General features: G+C 46.9%; 1 protein-coding gene across 2 annotated transcripts in view; it reads right to left on the reverse strand.

Annotated features, from left to right (window-relative positions):
- Window positions 1–12,485: 12,485 nt before the first annotated feature.
- Polr3a (RNA polymerase III subunit A) overlaps window positions 12,486–19,925 on the reverse strand; it is a 52,513-nt gene continuing 45,073 nt past the window's right edge. For both annotated transcript variants that reach the window (XM_048339131.1, XM_048339129.1), the window contains 5 exons: window positions 18,101–18,265; window positions 17,549–17,713; window positions 17,181–17,312; window positions 15,365–15,497; window positions 12,486–13,655 (listed from right to left, as the gene is read on the reverse strand). In XM_048339131.1, coding sequence (XP_048195088.1) covers window positions 13,507–13,655; window positions 15,365–15,497; window positions 17,181–17,312; window positions 17,549–17,713; window positions 18,101–18,265 — 744 coding nt within the window. In that variant the 3' untranslated portion in view covers window positions 12,486–13,506. The remainder of the gene's footprint in view (window positions 13,656–15,364; window positions 15,498–17,180; window positions 17,313–17,548; window positions 17,714–18,100; window positions 18,266–19,925) is intronic.

Here is a 19,925-nt window from a genome sequence, read left to right on the forward strand (position 1 = left end):
GAGATGGCTCAACACCAGTATAGGTTTATTTGGGAGGAGGAAACTGTGGGAGAAAGGAGGTTCCAGCCAAGGATAGAGACTTCCTCCCAGTGAACAGGCTGGGGGATGTGTAGTGGAGAATGCTAGTGTGGTCTTTGGTGGGAGGTGGTAAGAGAGAAGCTCACGGTGAAGCATTGATAGTCTGACTGAGGAAGGGGCTAGGAGGGCAGGGTGCTAGAAACCCAAATGGGTTCCAGCCACATGAGGGCAAAGGGGAAGAGAGAGTGTGTGTAAATCAAAGCACTGGTCTGGAGCCTCAGGGTAAAGACACCTAGCTATTGGAACCTCAAGGTGTCCAGGGATGGAGAGGTGTGAGGAAGTGGTGGGGTGAACTCTGAGCAGTGGCCAGCTTCTCCTGCTCTACAGTGCCACTAAGTACCACCATGCCACACGCAGCTGCTCAGCCAGGATGCCTCCCAGTGCGCTTCAAAGCAGGCATGCGTGGCCACGTGGTCAAGCTCCATTTCCAGACTTGCCAACAGACCCAGAAGGGAAGCGATGGAGGGCAAAGTGGCGACTGGAACTTGAGTCTTGGATATCTCAGTTCAAGTCCATTACTGCCAGAGCAGAGCATCTATTGCTGAGTCTGAAAATTCATACAGATCCTGAGCACTGTTTCCTAGAAGGCTGTATACCTGAGAGATGAGTGTGGACTACCTGAGAAGAGTATGATTTCATTTGTGTGTTTATTCATTCATTCATTTGACGGTACTGGGGGTTGACCTCAGGGCCTTGTGCTCTTAGTTTTGTTTCTTTTTCTTTTTTTGTTCAAGGCTAGCACTCTAACACTTGAGCCACAATTCCACTTCTGTCTTTTTGTGGGTTAAGTAGATATAAAAGTCTCACAGACTCTCATGGACTTTTCTGCGCAGGCTGGCTTTTTAAAAATTTTTAATTTTATTGTAAAGGTGATATACAGAGGGGTTACAGTTACATAAGTAAGGTAATGAATGAGTACATTTCTTGCTGAACATTGTTACCTCTTGTCTCATTTTTTTTCTCCTACTCCCCTCCGCAGACTTTCCTCCCTTCCATTGTAAAATTCATTTACCACATAGTATCTTGTGAGTATCACTGTTGCATTGGTTCACCCTTTGTCCTTTGGCTCACCATTTTGTTATTCCCCTTCCCTTTCCTAATTTGGATAAATGTACATACAAAACACAGAGTACCAAAATCAAATACAGTGACAAAAGGGGATAAAACAAGGGCAAAAAAGAAAGAAAGAAGGAAAAAAGACGTAACTCCACATAGTACATTAAAAACAGAAACAAAACAAAACACCTTCTTGTTTCCATATCTTGGAGTTCTTTCAATTAGTATCATTTTATATGTATATATGTATACATATGTATATAGCTATGGAGCTATTGTGATCCTCTGCTAGAACTATCCTAGATATATACTAGTTACTACAAATGAAGGAAACCATGGAGTCTAAGTTTCTTTGGGGTCTGGCTTATTTTAATTAATATGATTTTCTTCCCAAGCCTTTCCATTTCCTTATGAATGGGGCAATGTCATTCTTTCTAATGGAAGCATAGAATTCCATGTGTATGTACACCATATTTTCTTGGTCCTTTCATCTACTTAGGGGCATCTGGGTTGATTCCAAATTTTAGCTATGGTAAATAATGCTGCAATGAACGTAGTTGTGCTGGTAGCTTTAGCATGGCTTTGTTTGTTATTGTTTGGATAAATGCCCAGGAGTGGGATTGCTGGATCATAAGGGAGCTCTAACTTTAGTCTTTTGAGGAACTTCCATACTGCTTTTCAGAATGGCTGAACAAGTTTACACTCCCACATACAGTTAGTAACATTCTCTTTTGGCCACATCCCCACCAATACCTGTTATTATTTGTTTTCCTGATAATGGACATTCTAACTGGGGTGAGGTAGAATCTCAAATGTCGTTTTGATTTGCATTTCTTTTATGGCCAGAGATGTTGAACATTTCTTCATGTGTCTTGATTATTCTTATTTCTTCTCCAGAGAAGTCTCTTTAATTCTTTAGTCCACTTATTCATGGGGTAATTGTTTCTTTGAGAATTTGTTATTGGGGGGCTTAAGTTTTTGAGCTCTAAGTATATTTTTGATATGAGGCCCTTGTCTGTTGTATGGCTAGTGAAGATTTCTCAGTCTGTGGGCTTTCTATTTATCTTGCAAACTATGTCCTTTGCCATGCAGAAGCTCTGCAGTTTAGTGTAATCCCATTTATCCACCCTTTCTTTGATTTTTTGTGTTTCTGGATGTTATTTAGGAAGTTTTGACCTGAGCCAAGGAGCCCTGGTGTTTTCCCATCCCTTCCTGTAATATTTTCAGGGTATTTGCTCTTACCTCAAAGTCTTTGATCCATTTGGAATGGATTTGGTTGCTGAGTGATATGTAAGGATCTAACTTCAGTTTTCTACATGTGTATAGCCAGTTCTGCTGGCACCATTTGTTGAAGAGGCTGTCTTTCTTCCATTTGATAATTTTGGCTCCTTTCTCAAAGATTAGGTGGCCATAGGACTGTGGGATCATGTCTGGGTCTTCAATTTTATTCCACTGGTCCTCAGACCTGTTCATGTGCCAGTACTAAGCTTTTTTTTTTTTTTTTCAAGAGCTACAGCTTTATAATAGAGCTTGAAGTTGGTATTGATATTCCTCCAGCACTATTTTTTCTGCTAACGATTGTGTTTTTGCTATTTAGGGTCTTCTATTATTCCATATGAATTTTTGGATTGCTTTTTCTACTTAAAGAATGTTGTTGGGATATTGATGGGTATTGCATTAAATTTGTAAGACAGCTTTGGATAGTATTGCCATTTTCATGATGTTAATCCTCTCAATCCAGGACCACGGGAGGTTTTTCCACTTCCTTAAATCTGCTTTTATTTCCTTTTTCAGGTTTTTAAAGTTTTTTTCATAGAGGTCCTTCATCTCTTTGGTTAAGTTAGTTCCTAGGTATTTTGTGTTTTTGTGGTTATTACAAAAGGGGTTGCTTTTCTGATTTCAGCATCACTCTTCTCATTGTTGACGTACAGAAAAGCTACTAATTTTGCATGAGCACTGTCCCTGTCTTTTTTTTTTTGCCAGTCCTGGGCCTTAGACTCAGGGCCTGAGCATTGTCCCTGGCTTCTTTTTGCTCAAGGCTAGCACTCTGCCACTTGAGCCACAGCGCCACTTCTGGCCGTTTTCTATATATGTGGTGCTGGGGAATCAAACCCTGGACTTCATGTATACGAGGCAAGCACTCTTGCCACTAGGCCATATTCCCACCCCTGTCCCTGTCTTCTTTATGCTCAAGGCTAGCACTCTACCACTTGAGCCACAGTGCCACTTTCAGCTTTTTCTATTTATGTGGTGCTGAGGAATGGAACCCAGGGCTTCATGCACGCTAGGCAAGCATTCTACTGCTAAGCCACATTCCCAGCCCCCATGGGTTAATTTTATATCCTGCTACTTTGCCAAAGTTTCGGATCAGCTCAAGTAACTTGGAAGAGGAGTCTATGGGTGTAAGGTCTACCTCCAGGAGGGCTCCATGCAGATGTCCAAGCTTGTTTAAATATCAGTTCAGTTACCTAGGTAATTGGCACACCTGGAGGCAGTTAGCTCCCCCTTCTCTGAGGTCACAACCTAATCCACCTGGACACACCTCTCCACCCCTGCCCTTGATAAGGCATTGCTCCAGAGTGACTCTTCTCTCTTCTCTGCCACATGAGCCTTGGATTTAGCAGCAGGCCAGCAGTTTGGCTGAATAAAGTTCTCTCTTCAGCCTGAATACCACATGGTGTTCTCCATCATCAGTTTCCTACTTTAATATCCCTAACAATAGGTTGTTTAAATGCAGGATCATGTCATCTACAAAGAGAGAAAGTTTTATTTCTTTCCCTATTTGGATCCCCTTTATTTTTGTCTTTTGCCTTATTGCTCTGGCTAGGAATTCTAATACTGAAAAGGAGTGGAGAGAGCAGACATCCTTGTCTCATTTCAGGGTGGCTTTGAACTGTAATCCTCCGATCTCAGCCTCCAGAGTAGCTAGGATAATGAGTGTTAGTATTTCCCCCACCACATGTCCTCTGCTAGCCACCAGCTCTACCAATTCCTGAACTCCCTGCCCTAGAACTATAATTGGCCTCTCCCACTCACCACTCAGACCTACCTACTTCGCCTCTAGCCCCAGAGTTATATAAGCCACCACCTGGATTAAGGTGCAGATGCCATGTTGCTCTCTCTCTCATGGGAGATATGGCCCCACTAATAAATCTCCTTATAAGCCTTCTTCTCCTGTCTGTGACTATCTCCGCAAGGTCCCCTGAGATGGCTGGGACAGATTCTTTCAATGAGTAGGTATGAACTACCAGTCCCTAGTGAGTTTGGGATTTATTGATTTATTTTGTTCCAGTCCTGAGGATTGAACTAAGGATCTGGGTGCTGTCCCTAAACTTTTATCCCCAAGGCTCTCTACCACTTGAGCCACAGCTCCACTTCTGGCACTTTTTAGTAGTTAATTGGACACAGGAGTCTCATAGACTTTCTTGCCTGGACTGGCTTCAAACCACAATCCTCAGATCTCATTCTCCTGAGTAGCCAGGATTACAAGTGTGAGTTACAGGCACTCAGTTCAGGCACTGACTTTTTGAAAAGGAAAAGGAAAGTGCATAGGGCTCAGGGTCTCCATCCCTCCTCTTTTTTTTTTTTTTTTTTTTCCTGGAGAGGTACTTGCTCTAACCCATTCCAGTAGCATTGCTAGGGGCCCAGGAGGATATTCCAATCTTTTTTTTTTTTGGCCAGTCCTGGGCCTTGGACTCAGGGCCTGAGCACTGTCCCTGGCTTCTTCCCGCTCAAGGCTAGCACTCTGCCACTTGAGCCACAGCGCCGCTTCTGGCCGTTTTCTGTATATGTGGTGCTGGGGAATCGAACCTAGGGCCTCGTGTATCCGAGGCAGGCACTCTTGCCACTAGGCTATATCCCCAGCCCGATATTCCAATCTTTGACAAACCAAAAAGGGGAGGAAGTCCTAATCTATCATATGCAAAGATAAGATCACTTCCTACTTCCTGTTTCACCCTCCCTTCCACTTTTCCTTGATAAAAGCAGCCCCCTATTTTTAGGTAGGCACATGGATACCCAGAGCCTAAACATTTCCAGTTTCTTGGGAGTTGGGCTGGGCTGTGTGTAAGTAAGTTTGGGTTGAGGAGTGTAAGAAGTGTCAAGTGACTTGGGGAACTTCCCATAGAGGGCAGTGCTGGGCCCTCTTCCCCCTTTCTCCTGGTTGGAAGGCCCACACTCAAGTGGCTATCAACAAGGACCAGGTCCATGCCTGAGGGATGATGGAGAGGAAGGCTGGGTCCCTTCCTTGACAATGCCATGAAACCATATCAGGTCAGAAAATGCCCCTAAGAACTGTTTACATTAGAAAAGAAGATGTCACATGTTTAGGGCTGCCATCTTGCCATCTTACTCAATGACCATGGCCTTCTACCTGGGTAGAAGCTAATTACTAGTGCTAATTACCAGTGCCAAATGCTTTCTCTTGCTCTCCCTGGACGAGGCCACTCATCTACTTTCAGGACAGAATATTCAAGTACTTTCCAGAACAAAGTCTGCTCCAAGATGATTTGTCTCTTTGCCACTGGGTATTGATTTTTAAAAAAGGAGGAGGGGCATAGTGGCTTATGCTTTTTTTTTTTTTTTGGCCAGTCCTAGGCCATGAACTCAGGGCCTGAGCACTGTCCCTGGCTTCTTTTTTGCTCAAGGCTAGCACTCTGCCACTTGAGCCACAGCGCCACTTCTGGCCATTTTCTGTATATGGGGTGCTGAGGAATCGAACCCAGGGCCTCATGTATACGAGGCAAGCACTCTTGCCACTAGGCCATATTCCCAGCCCCCAATGGCTTATGCTTTTAATCCTAATGACTTGGGAGTCAGAGATTAGGAGAACCACTGCTGGAGGCCAGCCCTGGCAAAAAGTTCATGAAACTCAATTTTTTTTGCTGGTCCTGGTACTAGAACTCTGGGGGTGGGTACTGTCCCTCAGCCCCTTCTTGCTCAAGGCCATTGCTCTACCATGAAAGCCACAGCATCACTTCCAGATTTTGCATGAGGGCTTCATGCATACTAGGCAAGCACTCAACCACTAAGCCACATTCCCAGCCCATGAAACTCAATTTCAACCCACACAATGCTGGGACAGTGGTGTGCACTCGTCATTCAAGCTACACGGGAAGTATAAATAGGAGGACAAGCTACATGGGAAGTATAAATAGGAGGATCACGGTCTGTCCAGGACCACCTGGGCAAAATCATGAAACCCTATCTCTGAAATAAGTAAGCCAAAAAGGACTGGATATAGTTCAAGTGGTAGAGTACCTACCTGGCAATCATAAGGCCCTGAGTTCAAACCCAAGCATAGCTCTTCCCAAAAGGCAAAACCCCCAGAAGAATGAAAAGAGTATACTAGAACTGTGTAAAAATAAGTCCTTTTCTCTCTGTCCTTCATTTGCCCAGTTTCTGTTCCCAGGGGCAGCTGTCATTACCAGTTTAACATGTCCTTTCTTTACTGATGATTTTCAAACAGCAATATCTCTTTTTTTTTCTTTTCCCCAGTCCTGGGGCTTAAACTAAGGGCCTCAGCACTGTCCCCTGGCTTCTTTTTTTTTTCTTTTCTTACTAATTAAAATTTTTTTTGACACGGTGTTGTGCAAAAGGGGTACAGTTACATAATAGGGCAGTGTGTACATTTTTTGTGACATCTTACACCCTGTTTTTCTTTCCCTTCCCTAGATCAGGTAGACATATATACAATACACAGTGTACCAAAAACATATACAGTAGCCACATGGCCTACGCCAAAGGAAATTCACCTAGGACTTTAAATGTAACGTCAACAATAGAGTTTGCTTATCCTTGTCTTATATGGAACATACATACATAGCTTTTGAGCTATTGTGATCCACTGGCGGGTCTATTTTTGACCTTTATATGTTGAGTAGTTGTTTGGTTTTAGTTACATAATGTAGGGTCGCTGACCCAAACCTGTGGGAAATACCATTTGACAAGCAGTTTTTGGTTTCGAAGACCTGGTCTCTACTGTCTCCCCCTCCCCCCACCTTAACAGTCATATATTAAGGAGATCATGCTCCTTTGTTTTCTGTGTTCTAGGCTTGTCTCGCTCAACATTATTTGTTCAAGTTCTGACCATTTCCCTGTGAATACCAATATTTCACCATTTCTAATCGCTATGTAGTATTCCATTGTGTATAGGTACCATATTTTTTGGATCCATTCATCTGTGGAGGGGCATCTGGGTTGTTTCAATATTTTGGCTATTGTGAATTGTGCAGTGATAAACATGGAAGTGCAGATGTCTTTTTGATATCTTGAGGCTTGTTGTTCAGGATAGATGCCTAGGAGTGGTATGGCTGGATCATAGGGTAGGTCTATGTTGAGCTTTTTGAGGAACCTCCATACTGTTCTCCAAAGTGGTTGTACTAATTTGCACTCCCACCAACAATGGAGAAGGGTTCCTCTTTCCCTGCACCCCCTCCAGCATTTGTTGTTGCCTGAGTTCAGAGTATAGGCTATTCTAACTGTAGTGAGGTGGTATCTCAGGGTTTTTTATTTGCATTTCCTTTACTGTTGTTTTTTTTTTTTTTTTTTGCCAGTCCTGGGCCTTGGACTCAGGGCCTGAGCACTGTCCCTGGCTTCTTTTTGCTCAAGGCTAATAATCTACTACTTGAGCCACAGCGCCACTTCTGGCTTTTTCTATATATGTGGTGCTGAGGAATCGAACCCATGGCTTCATGTATGCAAGGTAAGCACCCTACCTCTAGGCCACATTCTCAGCCCCAGCAATCTCCTTTAAGGAGTGAAAGTCAAGTTCTAGCTCACAGGATGCCTTGTGTCATACTAAATCTAATAATATCAAGAACTCTAGTAAAAAGTATTCATCCAACTGAATTATTTGGGTTCTACTTCCCATGGCTCCAAAATGGGATCATATTGACTTTATGGCCCAGATTAATGTCCAAGCCTCAGCCACAAGATTGCCTGCCAGTCCCTTCCCAGGTCCCCCTCTTCCCAGTGTAAAATGTTTCCTACAGATGCCATGCCTTGTGTCTCGTCTCCCCTCTGGTCACTGTGGTGTCCCACTTCAGCTCTCCACTGGAGTGGATCTCGTTTGTTGGTATTGCTTTTCTCTTCTCTTTCCTCTCTGCTCTCATGGCTCAGTTTTCTAACAGTGTTAAGTGTATTGCAGGGGCTGCAGGTCTGTGAGACATGGGTCCACCTGCAGTTTCTGGCTCTCCAAAAAAAGTCTCCCAATTTGGCTTCCCTCCACCCCCCAAAAAGGTTTCCTACAGTTACTGCCAGCAGACAGTGGGGGCAGATGCCATTCCTGGGGAGGCCACAGCAGAGCTTCACCTGGGTGAATTGGAACGAGCCAGACGACCAAGGATGGTGGTGCATGTAATTCTGTAATTCTAGCACCTGGGAGGCAGAGGTTTGGGACCAGTGGGGGCTTTAGTGAGACTCAAAACAAAACAACAAAACCCTGAAAGCTGGGGTTACAGCTCTGTGGTACTGTGCTTCCCTAACATGCTCAAGGGCCTGGGCTACATCCTCAGCACTGGGGAACAAAGGAAAAAAATAAAGATAAAAAGAATAAAGGACGATAAAAGGCCAGAGGATTGTGAGGTCCAGGGCTCATTTATTAAAACTCAGGAAATGAAGGTGCAAGGGAAGGGGTGACATTGTCTAATTATACCCCCCCCCACAAAAAACCCCAAACACCAAAAGCACTTTTACCTGACTTATGTAACTGTAACATCACTTTTATAATAATTTTTTAAGGCAAAACCAATTTTGCTAGGCTTGGAGGTACACACTTTATTATTTATTTATTGTTGGGCATGGGGCTTGAACTCTGGGCCTGGGCGCTATCCCTGAGCTGTTCAGCTCAAGGCTAGCGCTCTACCACTTGAGCCACAGCACCACTTCTAGTTTTCTGGTGGTTAACTGGAGGTAAATTTCACCTTGGCTGGCTTTGAACCTTGGTCCTCAGATCTCAGCCTTCTGAGAAGCTAAGATGACAGGTGTGAGCCATTGGTGCCTGGCGCTCAGTGCTAAGGTTAGGATGGGAGGACTGTGGTATTTAGCTGTATATTCTGCCCATGTTTTTCAGTACAAAGAGTAATAGCTGCCCTGAGTGCAAAGTTAAAGTTTCATGTGTACAACGTGCCAGGCTTGGCACTAAGACTTTTAAAAACCTCATCTCACAGTGACCCCAAATTACAAGTGACTACATGGTAGGGAGGTTGTCATTTATCACAGGTCACCAGGGACAAGAGGGAACTAGAATCCAGCCCCTTCACGAGGTATCCCTGAGCAGCAGTGCGCTCCACTCACACAGGGTCTTTTCCTGAGAGCCTGGCACAGCCCTTGGCTGGGCCCTAAGCTCACCAAGTATTTTTGGATTTAAATGTTCAGTCTCACTGAGAGCAGGCTGGCCAGGGAGAACAGTGGGAACCTTTCCAGTGACCACAGACTCCTCAGGGCACAGCCTGTGGGGTCCATGTATAAGGAAAGAGCCCTGGAACCTGGTGGCTTTACTCACTTTCTTTTTTGTTCACCTTATTTAAAAATTTACTTGATGGTTATTATAGAGATGATATACAGAGGGATTACAGTTACATGAGTCAGGTAATTAATATATTTCCTTCCATATACTGTCCTCCATTCCCTCACTCTCTCCCAGTCCTTCCCTTCCTCTCACCCACAAGTTGCATAGTTCACTTTCATCATTGTTGTGTGCTCCATTGCTGCACTTTTTCTCCCTTGAGTTCTATACCTTACCCTTCATCCTCCCAAAGACATACACACAAATACGCCATATATAAAGACAGAATCATCAAAAAATAGATATCATTTCCATATCTTGGAGTTTGCTTCTCTATGAATTATTTTATATAGAGGCACTTGGGCACTGTGCCTTTGTATTTCTCTTCTAAGAGTATCCTCTTTTGGTCTCACTGTGTGTATCTAGAATCGTGTATAATTTATCACATCCCAGTGTATTTTAGATCTAATTTCCACGTACCAGAGAGAACATGTGCTGTTTGTCTTCCTGAGTTTGGCTTACCTCACTTAACATTTGTTCTAGATCCATCTATTTCCCTGTGACATTATTTTATTCTTTCTAATGGCTATGTAAAATTCCATTTTCTATGTGTACCACATGTTTTGGATCCACTCATCTATTGTGGGACATCTGGGCTGTTTCCTTATCTTGGCTACTGTGACTAGTGTAGCAGACAAGGATGCGCAGCTGTCTTTATCATATCCTGGTTCGTGATGCTCAGGATGGATGCCCAGCACTCTTCACTCCTAGAGGCCTGCTGATAGGCTGAGTCTGCTCCCAGGAGTCAGATCCCCATGATGAAGCCTGACCCAGGACTACTGGACACACCCAACCAGGTTTGATCTGCAATTCTCCCAACACTGTCCCCGCCCCCTTGTTTTTTGTTGATCATGGAGCTTGGGTGATGTCTCTTGAGTTTCTTTTGCTCAAGGCTAGCACTCTACCTCTTTGAGCCACTTCTAGTTTTCTGGTGGTTATTTGGAGATGAATCTCATGGACTTTCCTATCCAGGCTGGCCTTGAACTGTATCCTCAGATCTGTCTTCTGAGTAGCTAGGATTACAGGCATGAGCCACCTGCACACATCCTCTCCCTCTCTTCTGAATGAACTCATATCCACATTTGACTGGCCTGTTGGATTTACTGCTACACCTTTAATACCTCCAACAGCAAGTACTGAGTGGAAGAACCGCTAAGCTGGTCTTGGCCAGGTGGCTCTTCCTCCTTATGGGCTCTGGAGACCTTCCATTGCTTCCTGCTGTGGCTACTGTGGCCACAGAGGGCAGTGTCTGTGCTGGGCTGAGGTGCTCACAGCTGCTCTCCAAACCAGGAAGATTGTGGCAGGGGCTGCTCCTTTTTCCAGGAGTTAGACCTCACAGGAACCCATTGTCCACCTCACAACCCACAAGGATGACTGCTATAGTTCCACACACTAAAATTTTCTTTGCGGGCTGGGGATATAGCCTAGTGGCAAGAGTGCCTGCCTCGGATACACGAGGCCCTAGGTTCGATTCCCCAGCACCACATATACAGAAAACTGGCCAGAAGCGGCGCTGTGGCTCAAGTGGCAGAGTGCTAGCCTTGAGCGGGAAGAAGCCAGGGACAGTGCTCAGGCCCTGAGTCCAAGGCCCAGGCCTGGCCAAAAAAAAAAAAAAAAAAATATTTTTTTTCTTTGTGTTGTAGTAGACAAAATACAGAGGCCTGCCAAGAGATGGCAATATATTTATTTATTTAATTTATTTATCTATCTATCTATTTATTTATTTATGCCAGTCCTGGGGCTTGGTCTCAGGGTCTGAGCACTGACCCTGGCTTCTTTTTGCTCAAGGCTAGCACACTCTGCCAATTGAGCCACAGCGCCACTTCTGGCCATTTTCTGTATGTGTGGTGCTGGGCAAGTGAACCCAGGGCTTCATCTTGCCACTAGGCCATATTCCCAGCCCTGAGACAGCAACATTTTTGAGAAAAACAATCTCTCAACCTGAGTCTTGGCCAAAACAAAAACAAAACCCCCTCAGGCCAAGAGCTGCTCATCAGAACACATGGATATGAAGAGAAAGCACTCACACCCCACCCCACCCCTAGATCCAATCCCTGACTGCTTCACATTAACTTGGCTTAGGGGGTCAACCAGGGATGAACAAAGGGGGTCAACAAAGGATGAAAGTACAGTTGTGTGAAATATTGTTTCAACCTTCCTGCCTTGTCTGCTTTTCTCCTTGCCCCATCTGTCTCTTGAATCACTCAGATCCATCTCCTCACTCAACAATGTTAGCGTGGCAGTTTCTCCTAGCGCCATGACCATCAGGGGGCTATGCCATGACAGAAGTAGACCTCAAGTGCACAGAGCCAAAAAGTAGGGTTGAACCCCACGGCTGGACCTGGGGCTCCACAGGGAGGGAGAGCCAGAAGAGCAGAGCCATCTGGGGGCAGGGGATGGGAGTCAGGCCCTGCCGAACGCACTCCTGTGCGAGGGCCGCTGTGCCATTTCCATTGCTCCCTGGCCCTGGGCCAACATCACAGAGCAAATTCAGCACAAAGAGCGATTGTCTCCAAGAGCAAGGGGGAGATGGGCTTTCAATTCTTTCCTAACCCTGACAACCCCCAAGCAATGGCGCAATCACCGGGCAGAAGAGATTTAATAGGGGCCTTTGTGGCATACCCACTCCTGTTTTCCTCCTAGTCCTGAGATCTGCTCTCTAATGACACTGGGAACATTTTTTCTGTGTGCCAGTCCTGGGGCTTGAACTAAGGGCCTGGGCGCTGTCCCTGAGCTGCTTCTGCTCAAGGCTAGCACTCTACCAGTTGAGCCATAGCTCCACTTGCAGTTAGGTAGTTAAGTGGAGATCAAAGTGTGATCAAGTTTCTGCTTGGGCTGGCTTTGAATGGAGATCCTCAGATCTCAACTTTCTGAGTAGTTAGGCCTGTAAGTATGAGCCAGACACCTGGCTGGAGACCTACTCTTCAAGGTTGCCAGCTCAGTGTCTTGGTGCTGCCTGTGCCCAGTAGTGCTCTCTCCTACCACTGCCTCTAGGTACTTTTCAGGTCTCCAGTTCTGTTCCAGCCTTTGTAATCTGCAGCCCTGGAAGGCAGGTCAGACATGTGAACACCTTGAGAGGTGTGTGGTTGCCAGCCCAAGGCAGCACAGGCAAACTGGACTGGTTGTACATCATCTCTGTGGATGCCAGACTCCAGGCATCCTGTCCCCACCAACTCCAGCTGGCTTCTTCAGGCTAGGGAGAAGCGGTTTGGTTCTCGTCCCAAGGGGTTTCCTACTGCCAGAGGAAGAGGCTAGCAACAGGTGGCTGAGTGTTGATAGAAGATATTTTGGAGCAGTTTGGACTGCATGATCTTGTCCTAGCTTAGTTACTGTTTCAAGACAGTCCTATTTGCTTAACCATATTTTCTAGTGATGCTGAGATGTTGCCTTTTTTGGTTTCTATAGCTTCTTGCTTTCAAGAGTAAAATGAAATAATGACAACTCCACATCTCTCAAATGAAGTAAATAAATAGCAATAACAATATTTACATGAGTATGTCACAAGTGAGGAGTGGAAACCCAGGAACATGTCCTCACTCGTGTGAGGCTGGGAGCTGCTGGAGGGTACACAGCATGTTGGGATGGCAAGGATGCCTGGCTAGGCCAGCCATTAGGCAGATAACAATCAAAGCCCCAGTTTTCCCAAACTGTGGTGCAGGCGGCGGCAGGCATGAGTTGCTCCCTATATGGAGCGGCACCGTGGGACTCCAGGATCTCCAGCCACTGGCGTGGTGGGGGCAGAACCATCTTCCAGCTGTAGACAGGACAAGAGGTGGAGGTCGGGTATGGTCTCCTCTTCTCCTGGACTATGTGACAAGGGGGATGTGGAACTCATTTGTGTCGAAGATCAGGGGTCTCCTGGGAGGCTCTGGGTCCCTGTTGGCCTTGTGGAGCAGCTTGAAGAGGCCAGTGCCGATGTTCATGGGGATTCCCATGATGATGCACTCTGACACCCCTGCAAGCAACCAGAACAAGGCTCAGGGAGTGCCTTCACATGGGGGTGGCCTTCACACGGAGAGGAAGAAGGGGACGCAGTGGGGCAGGAAAGATGACTGCCTCAGTGCCGGAAGGCCGGGACGAGGCCCAGCTCCTTGGCACATTAACTGGTGAACTTGGCTAATCTCCTTCCTTCCCATCTGACCGTGAAGCACTGTGCTCCTAGACGGGGACAGGGCCTTCTGTGCCCCAGGGGACTGCAGTTACAACATGCAGAGTCAGTCCAGCTGCCTTTCCCCCATTGGAGCCCACAGCAGCCTATTGGCTCTGTCTTAAGAAACTCTACTTAGCCAAGGGCATTTGTGGCTCATGCCTGTAATCTTAGCTACTCAGGATGCTGAGATCTGAGGATCACAGCTCAAAGACAGCCTGGACAGGAAAAGTCTGTGAGACTCTTATCTCCAATTAGCCACCAGAAAACCAGAAGTAGACCTGTGGCTTAAGTGGTAGAGCACTAGCCTTGAGCTGAAGAGCTCAGGAACAGTGCCCAGCCCCAGTTCAAGCCCCAGGACCAGGATTGACCAAAAAAAAAAGATAGGAAGAAACTCTGCTAAGCCTGTAGGGACACTGACTGATTCTCATGAGCCTGCCACCCAGCTTCCAACTTCCCTGTTAGCATAGGGTTCTAGAAGGAAGGAAACCTGGGGTGGCAGTGAGTACCTGGCAGTGCCCTGGGAAGCACAGCAGATATCTCTATCTGTGCTCAGGGAGGGGAGGGGGGCCAGGATTCTCTGCATCCAGGCCTAGAGCCCTGGGAAGGAGGGCGCATAGGCATGCAGGTGCCTTGCCCTGCGCCAGTGCAGCTTTTATAAATGGCAAGAGCAAGAAAGTGACTATGTCCCATGCTAACATGAAACCAGAGGCCAACGTGCAAACTAGACACAGCATGCAGTGAGGGCCAACACGGGTCACTATGTGTGAAAGGACCGGGAGGAGGGGAAACCTCAAAGTGGGGTGGGCAGGGTGGCTTTGTCAGAGGCACACAGAGGTCAGGCATGGCAGGGCAGCAGGCAGGCACCGCAGGGCAGTAGCCTTGGCTTGGATTTCTGGCAGCAGGGCTGGGTGCTGTCCTAGGTGTTTTGCCCATTCCCACTGCACTTCCCTCCTGTCTCCTCCAGTCTCTTTTCTTCCTTTCACCCTGGATTGAACCCAGGGCCTCTTGGTCTTGCGTGCCAGGTTATACCCCACTTCTAGTGTCCTTTTCTTTCTTTCTTTTTTTTTAAAAACAAAAAACCTAAGCCTTCATTAGCTTTCCTTCTTCAAATGGCCTGCATGTAAACCTACACCCTCTAGTGTCCCTGGTAGAAGAAAAAAATGTGTAGGATTTTGTGCGCCTGTCCCACACTGAAGAGGACATGTCAGGGAACAATAAGAAAGGTATCATTTTGGGGGCAAAAAATGGGTGTGCACTTGGAACAAGGTCTTACCAGCCTAGCCCTTATCTGACAACTCCACACAAGAGTATAAGAGGAGGAGAAATGACAGCAAGGGTGCCACAATCAGACCCTGGAGATGAAGATCCAGCAGTCCCAATCCTGTGACTCATGACTTGGTTCTTAAGGAGGACCCCCTGTCTGTTTAGCTTGCTCACCCCTGAAGAAGTCCCAGCCACAGATGACCTGTAAGAAATAAAGTACTTTGATGTGGCTCCTAGAAACATCAACCTACCGCACACCGAGTCCTTCTGTCCAAAGTAGGCTGCGTCAAAGAGATGGTCAGCCGTCTTCTCAAAGGAGGCCAGCATCAGCACGCTCTCCTTCATCTTGGCCAGGCCAAACCTAGTGATGCCCAGGACTTCACCCTGTCAGGAGAGATGGGCATGGGTGTCCTGAGCCATGCAGAGAAGACCAAGGCACCATGCACCCCCAGCTCAGAAGTAGCAAGAACTCAGGAAACTGCTATTCTAGTCATGCCTGAAGGCCTGTGCAGTGGCACAGAGCTGGGTACCTGGCACCTCGAAGCTGTAGAACTCAGAATTCACAGTCTAACTTAAGAAGGGGAATGTTTCTTCTTTATCAAAGTGCTGGGAACTAAAGAAAGAATACTGTTCAATTTAGGCACTTCTATCATGAAAAGAAGAATAGTTATAAAAACATGGCTGAATGTTTATGTTACGCTGTCAGAAGAGGACAAACACAGTGGTAGGTAGGTACTCAGGAGGTGGCGGCAGGAGCCCTGGAGTTTGGAGACCTGCGCTAGTGGCTCAGGCTTGGAGTCCTAGCCACTCAGGAGTCTGAGATCTGAGGAATGAGAGTCAAAGCCAGCCCAAGTAGATAAACTCAGTTACACATAGGTCAGAATTGGAGGAGTGGCAAAAGTCAGAACTGGAGGCATGGCTCAAGTGGTAGAGCACCAGTTTGAGCAAAAAAGTAGTGAAAGCATGAGGCTGAGTTCAAGACCCAGGATTATGGAGTTGGAGGCATGGTTCATAGTAGAGGGCTAGCTAATGAGCTAAAGTGTCAGGTATTGAGTTCAAGTTCTGGCCTTAGATTAAAAGAAAAAAATAAAAAAGACTGGAGCCAGGCTCCACTGGTGTACACCCGTAATCTCAGGACCCCTGTGTTACAAGTGGAGCTGTGACTCAAATGGTAGAGAACCAGCCTTGAAGAAAAGCTAAGGGAGAGTACAAGACCCTGGGTTCAAGCCCCAGTACCAGTACAAAAAGAGACTGGATATGAAGACTTGATTCTGACAGCCTTTCCTCCGAGCTGCCACTGCCCTCACTTGGTGGTGGGGATGGAACCCAGGGCCTCACATATGCAATGCATGTGCTCCCTCACTGAGCTCACACCTGGCTCCCTCACATGCTTCCTCCATGTCCTTCTGTACAAGCTAGTCCAGGGAGGATCGTGAAAACTGGCTTCCCTTCACAATTGCTAACGCCAATGCATTTTTTTTTTTTATTTTGAACTGGTCCTGGGGCTTGAATTCAGGACCTGGGCACTGTCAGAGCAAAAAAGCTCCAACTTGAGCCATAACTTCAATTTTGGCTTTTTTTTTGGGGGGGGGCGGTGGAGTTAATTAGAAATAGAGTTTCTTGGACTATTCTTACCCATGCTGGCTTTCAACTGTGATTTTCAGATTTCAGCCTCTTGAGTAGCTAGGATTACAGGCTTGAGCCACTGGCAGCTAGCTCACAAATGCATCTTGGGGCAGGGGGGTGGGGGGTGGAAAGGCAACTAACCCCAGCACCCTTAGTCTTGCAAATGGGAATTCTGGGACTTTGGGCAGTGGTTAGCTTTATGTAAGGACAAGGACAAATGCCATGTTTCAGTTCTTTCTTGGGTGCGAGTTTCCCACGATGCTGCAATGCTCATATTGGGGTTTTACCAGAACACTCGCCTTTTGGCTTTTGCATGATGGTGACATCTTATTTTCTATCAGAGCAGCCCTCGAGTCAGCGTATCTGTAGCTCCATGGCTGTGTTTCCCTGACAGTGGATTTCCAGTCTCCAAGACACACTGGGACCTCCCTGCCCACGAACCTTGTAGGTCATCAGGTCGGAGAGTAGCATCACGTGCCTGCGGTCGATGCTCATGCCATGGTTGATCATCGTGTACTGGATTTCATTGATGATGGTGGTCCGGGCAGCCTCGATGCCCAGTGTTTTCTCTACCTAGAGAATGAGGGATGAGTGGGAGTGGGCTCTCTGCTGCTCACGCAGCTTCTGTCTACTTCCTCTTCTACCTGGCAAGCTCAAACCAGACCCGGCCTCGTTTCTCAGAAGTAGCTATACAACTCTTAGTGGAGACCTGTTCTGGGCAAAGGCAGTGTACTGGGAATCGGCTGAGGGCCTGTGGGTGGCACTGGGGAGACAGCCTACGCTGGAGTGCGCTCTGGGCTTCATAGTACCTCATAGGTGTTATTAGAGGTGGTCCGGGTGCCCTTCACACCATGGGTGGCCATGACTGCTCGCAGGTTATCGCCTTCCACCAAGAGTTTGTACTTTTCCTTCCCGCTCTGCTCGTCGATGTGGATGACAGCTCTGGACACCTCTGGGATGCCCTGCACCACCACCTGGACTTGGAAACACACGGGCCTGAGAGCCTGAAGCACCCTAGCCCCACCAACCAGAAGCATGTGAAGCCACAGTGGCAGCTCACATTTAGAATCCTACTCAGGAGGCTGAGATTTGATGGTCACAGTTCAAAGTCAACCAGGGAAGGAAAGACCAATTAACCACCAAAAATCCAGAAATAGAGCTGTGGCTCAAAGTGGTAGAGCACTAGACTTGAGCCCCAAAGCTAAGAATAGTGCCCAGGCCCTGAGTTCAAGCTCCAGGACTAGCCAAAAAAGAAAGCAAAGAAAAGCAAAGAAATCAGGGCCATGTCCTTGTTCTCACCGTCCTCAAGTCTTCAGGCCCTCCTTACCCAGGCTTTGCCATGAGAAGCAACTCTGCCTCACCTTGGGGAGGTCCTCCTTCAGGAACTGCAGCACGTAGTACATGGAGCTCTTGCTGTTCTCTCTGGGGGTGACACACACCACAGCCTCCCCATGGACAGCCACGTCGCCCGGCTTCACGCGCAGCTTGGATGTGCAGATGGAGTAGCGCACTGTCTCGGCGTTCACCTGCCAGGTGGCAGCCAGCATCACCAACTGCTTATAGACTTCTGTTCCCAGTGCTCCCACCACCTGCCTTTCATGACTGCTCCTAGAAGCCTTTCAGTAATTCTTAGACCTCATAACCCTCTGCAGAGATACGACCTACTTACAATCTATGAATATCTGTGCTTCAGTCACAGGAAAAGGCCATTTTCACCCCAAGCATGAACATTTGCCCCATGGAAAATTCATGCTCAATTCATGGCAAGACATGTACTCCCCAGTTTAACTCTGGGGAGGCTGGGGGGCACAATGATTTAAAAGCTTCCATGGAGCCCTGTCTCCCCCGCCCCCCCCACATCTGATACCACTAGCTGCTTGTGTGCTACACTCCTGGATATAACTTAGCTCTAGCAGTGATGAGGATAAATGGAGGATCTCATGTGGGCTAGAAAAACACTGTAATAAGAGCTCTATTCTTGACCCATAATTCGGCTCCATCTCAGACCTGTAAGAGCTACAGAACAGGTATCAGGAGACAGGATGGAAGAGTCGCAAAGTGTTAGACACTATATGAATGTGACACTTGGGTGTGGCTGACACATAGGCTTAACTATCAGAGAAGAGGAAGGTGTCAGTCACTCAGGCTGCAGTCTGCACCACTCCATCTGCAGCCTGTCTCACTGTTATGCACCCACAAATACTAGTATAAGAAGATAGCTTAGTCTGGGCAAGGTGGCTTATGCCTGTAATCCTAGCTACTCAGGAGAATGATATTAGGATGATTCTGGTTTGAGGCCAGCCCAGGCAAAAGGCATTTATGAGACCCTGAAGGCAACAGGAAAAGCTGAGAATAGTGGCATGCATCTGCCATCGTGGTTATGAGGGAAGTATAAACAGAAGAATTGCAGTTCAGACTGGCCTGAGCAAAATTGAGATCCCATTTAAAAAATAACTAAAGCAAAAGGGCCAGGGAGTGTGGCTCAAATAGTAGAGCACTTATGAGCTCTCCAGTTTAAATCTAATCCTGCCAAAACAAACACAACAAAGAGGAAAGTAGAATTTTGCTACTTTCCTTCCTCAGCTCTCTTTTCACTTTCAAATAACTTGCTCTGTTTACCTTAAAAAACAAAAAAACAAGTTCAGGAGCCAGTGGGTCATGCCTATAATTGTAGCTACGCAGGAGGCTGAGAGCTGAGGACTGAAGTTCAAAGCCAGTTCAAGCAGGGGAAGTCCATCATTACCTCCAACTAATCACCAAAAAGTAAAAATGGAGCTGTGTCCCAAGTGGCAGAACAGCTTTGAGTGAAAATGCGAAGAACAGCAGCCAAGCCCTGAATTCAAGCCGCTGTACCAACACACACACACACACACACACACACACACACACACACACACACACAGCCATGCTGATATAAACCTTTGCCTACAAACATTCACTAAACCAAGCGGCCAGCCAGCCATAGTGCCAGGGAGCCACGGGTGAGTCAGGCATTGCAGCCCTGGGGCTTCCAGACACTGGGCAGAGGGACAAAAAGACCAACTGTCCTGATACCATGCCGCAGTGAGCCAGCATTCTGGTCTGCACAATGTCCACTAGTGTCCTGTGCATCCTCAGATGGGTTGAGTCTGTGCTGAGTCAGCTCAGAAAGAGTATGGGGTGGGGCATGCATCAGGATTACAAACA

The sequence above is a fragment of the Perognathus longimembris genome, chromosome 2 (genome assembly GCF_023159225.1).
Source record: "Perognathus longimembris pacificus isolate PPM17 chromosome 2, ASM2315922v1, whole genome shotgun sequence".
NCBI classification, from domain to species: domain Eukaryota; kingdom Metazoa; phylum Chordata; class Mammalia; order Rodentia; family Heteromyidae; genus Perognathus; species Perognathus longimembris.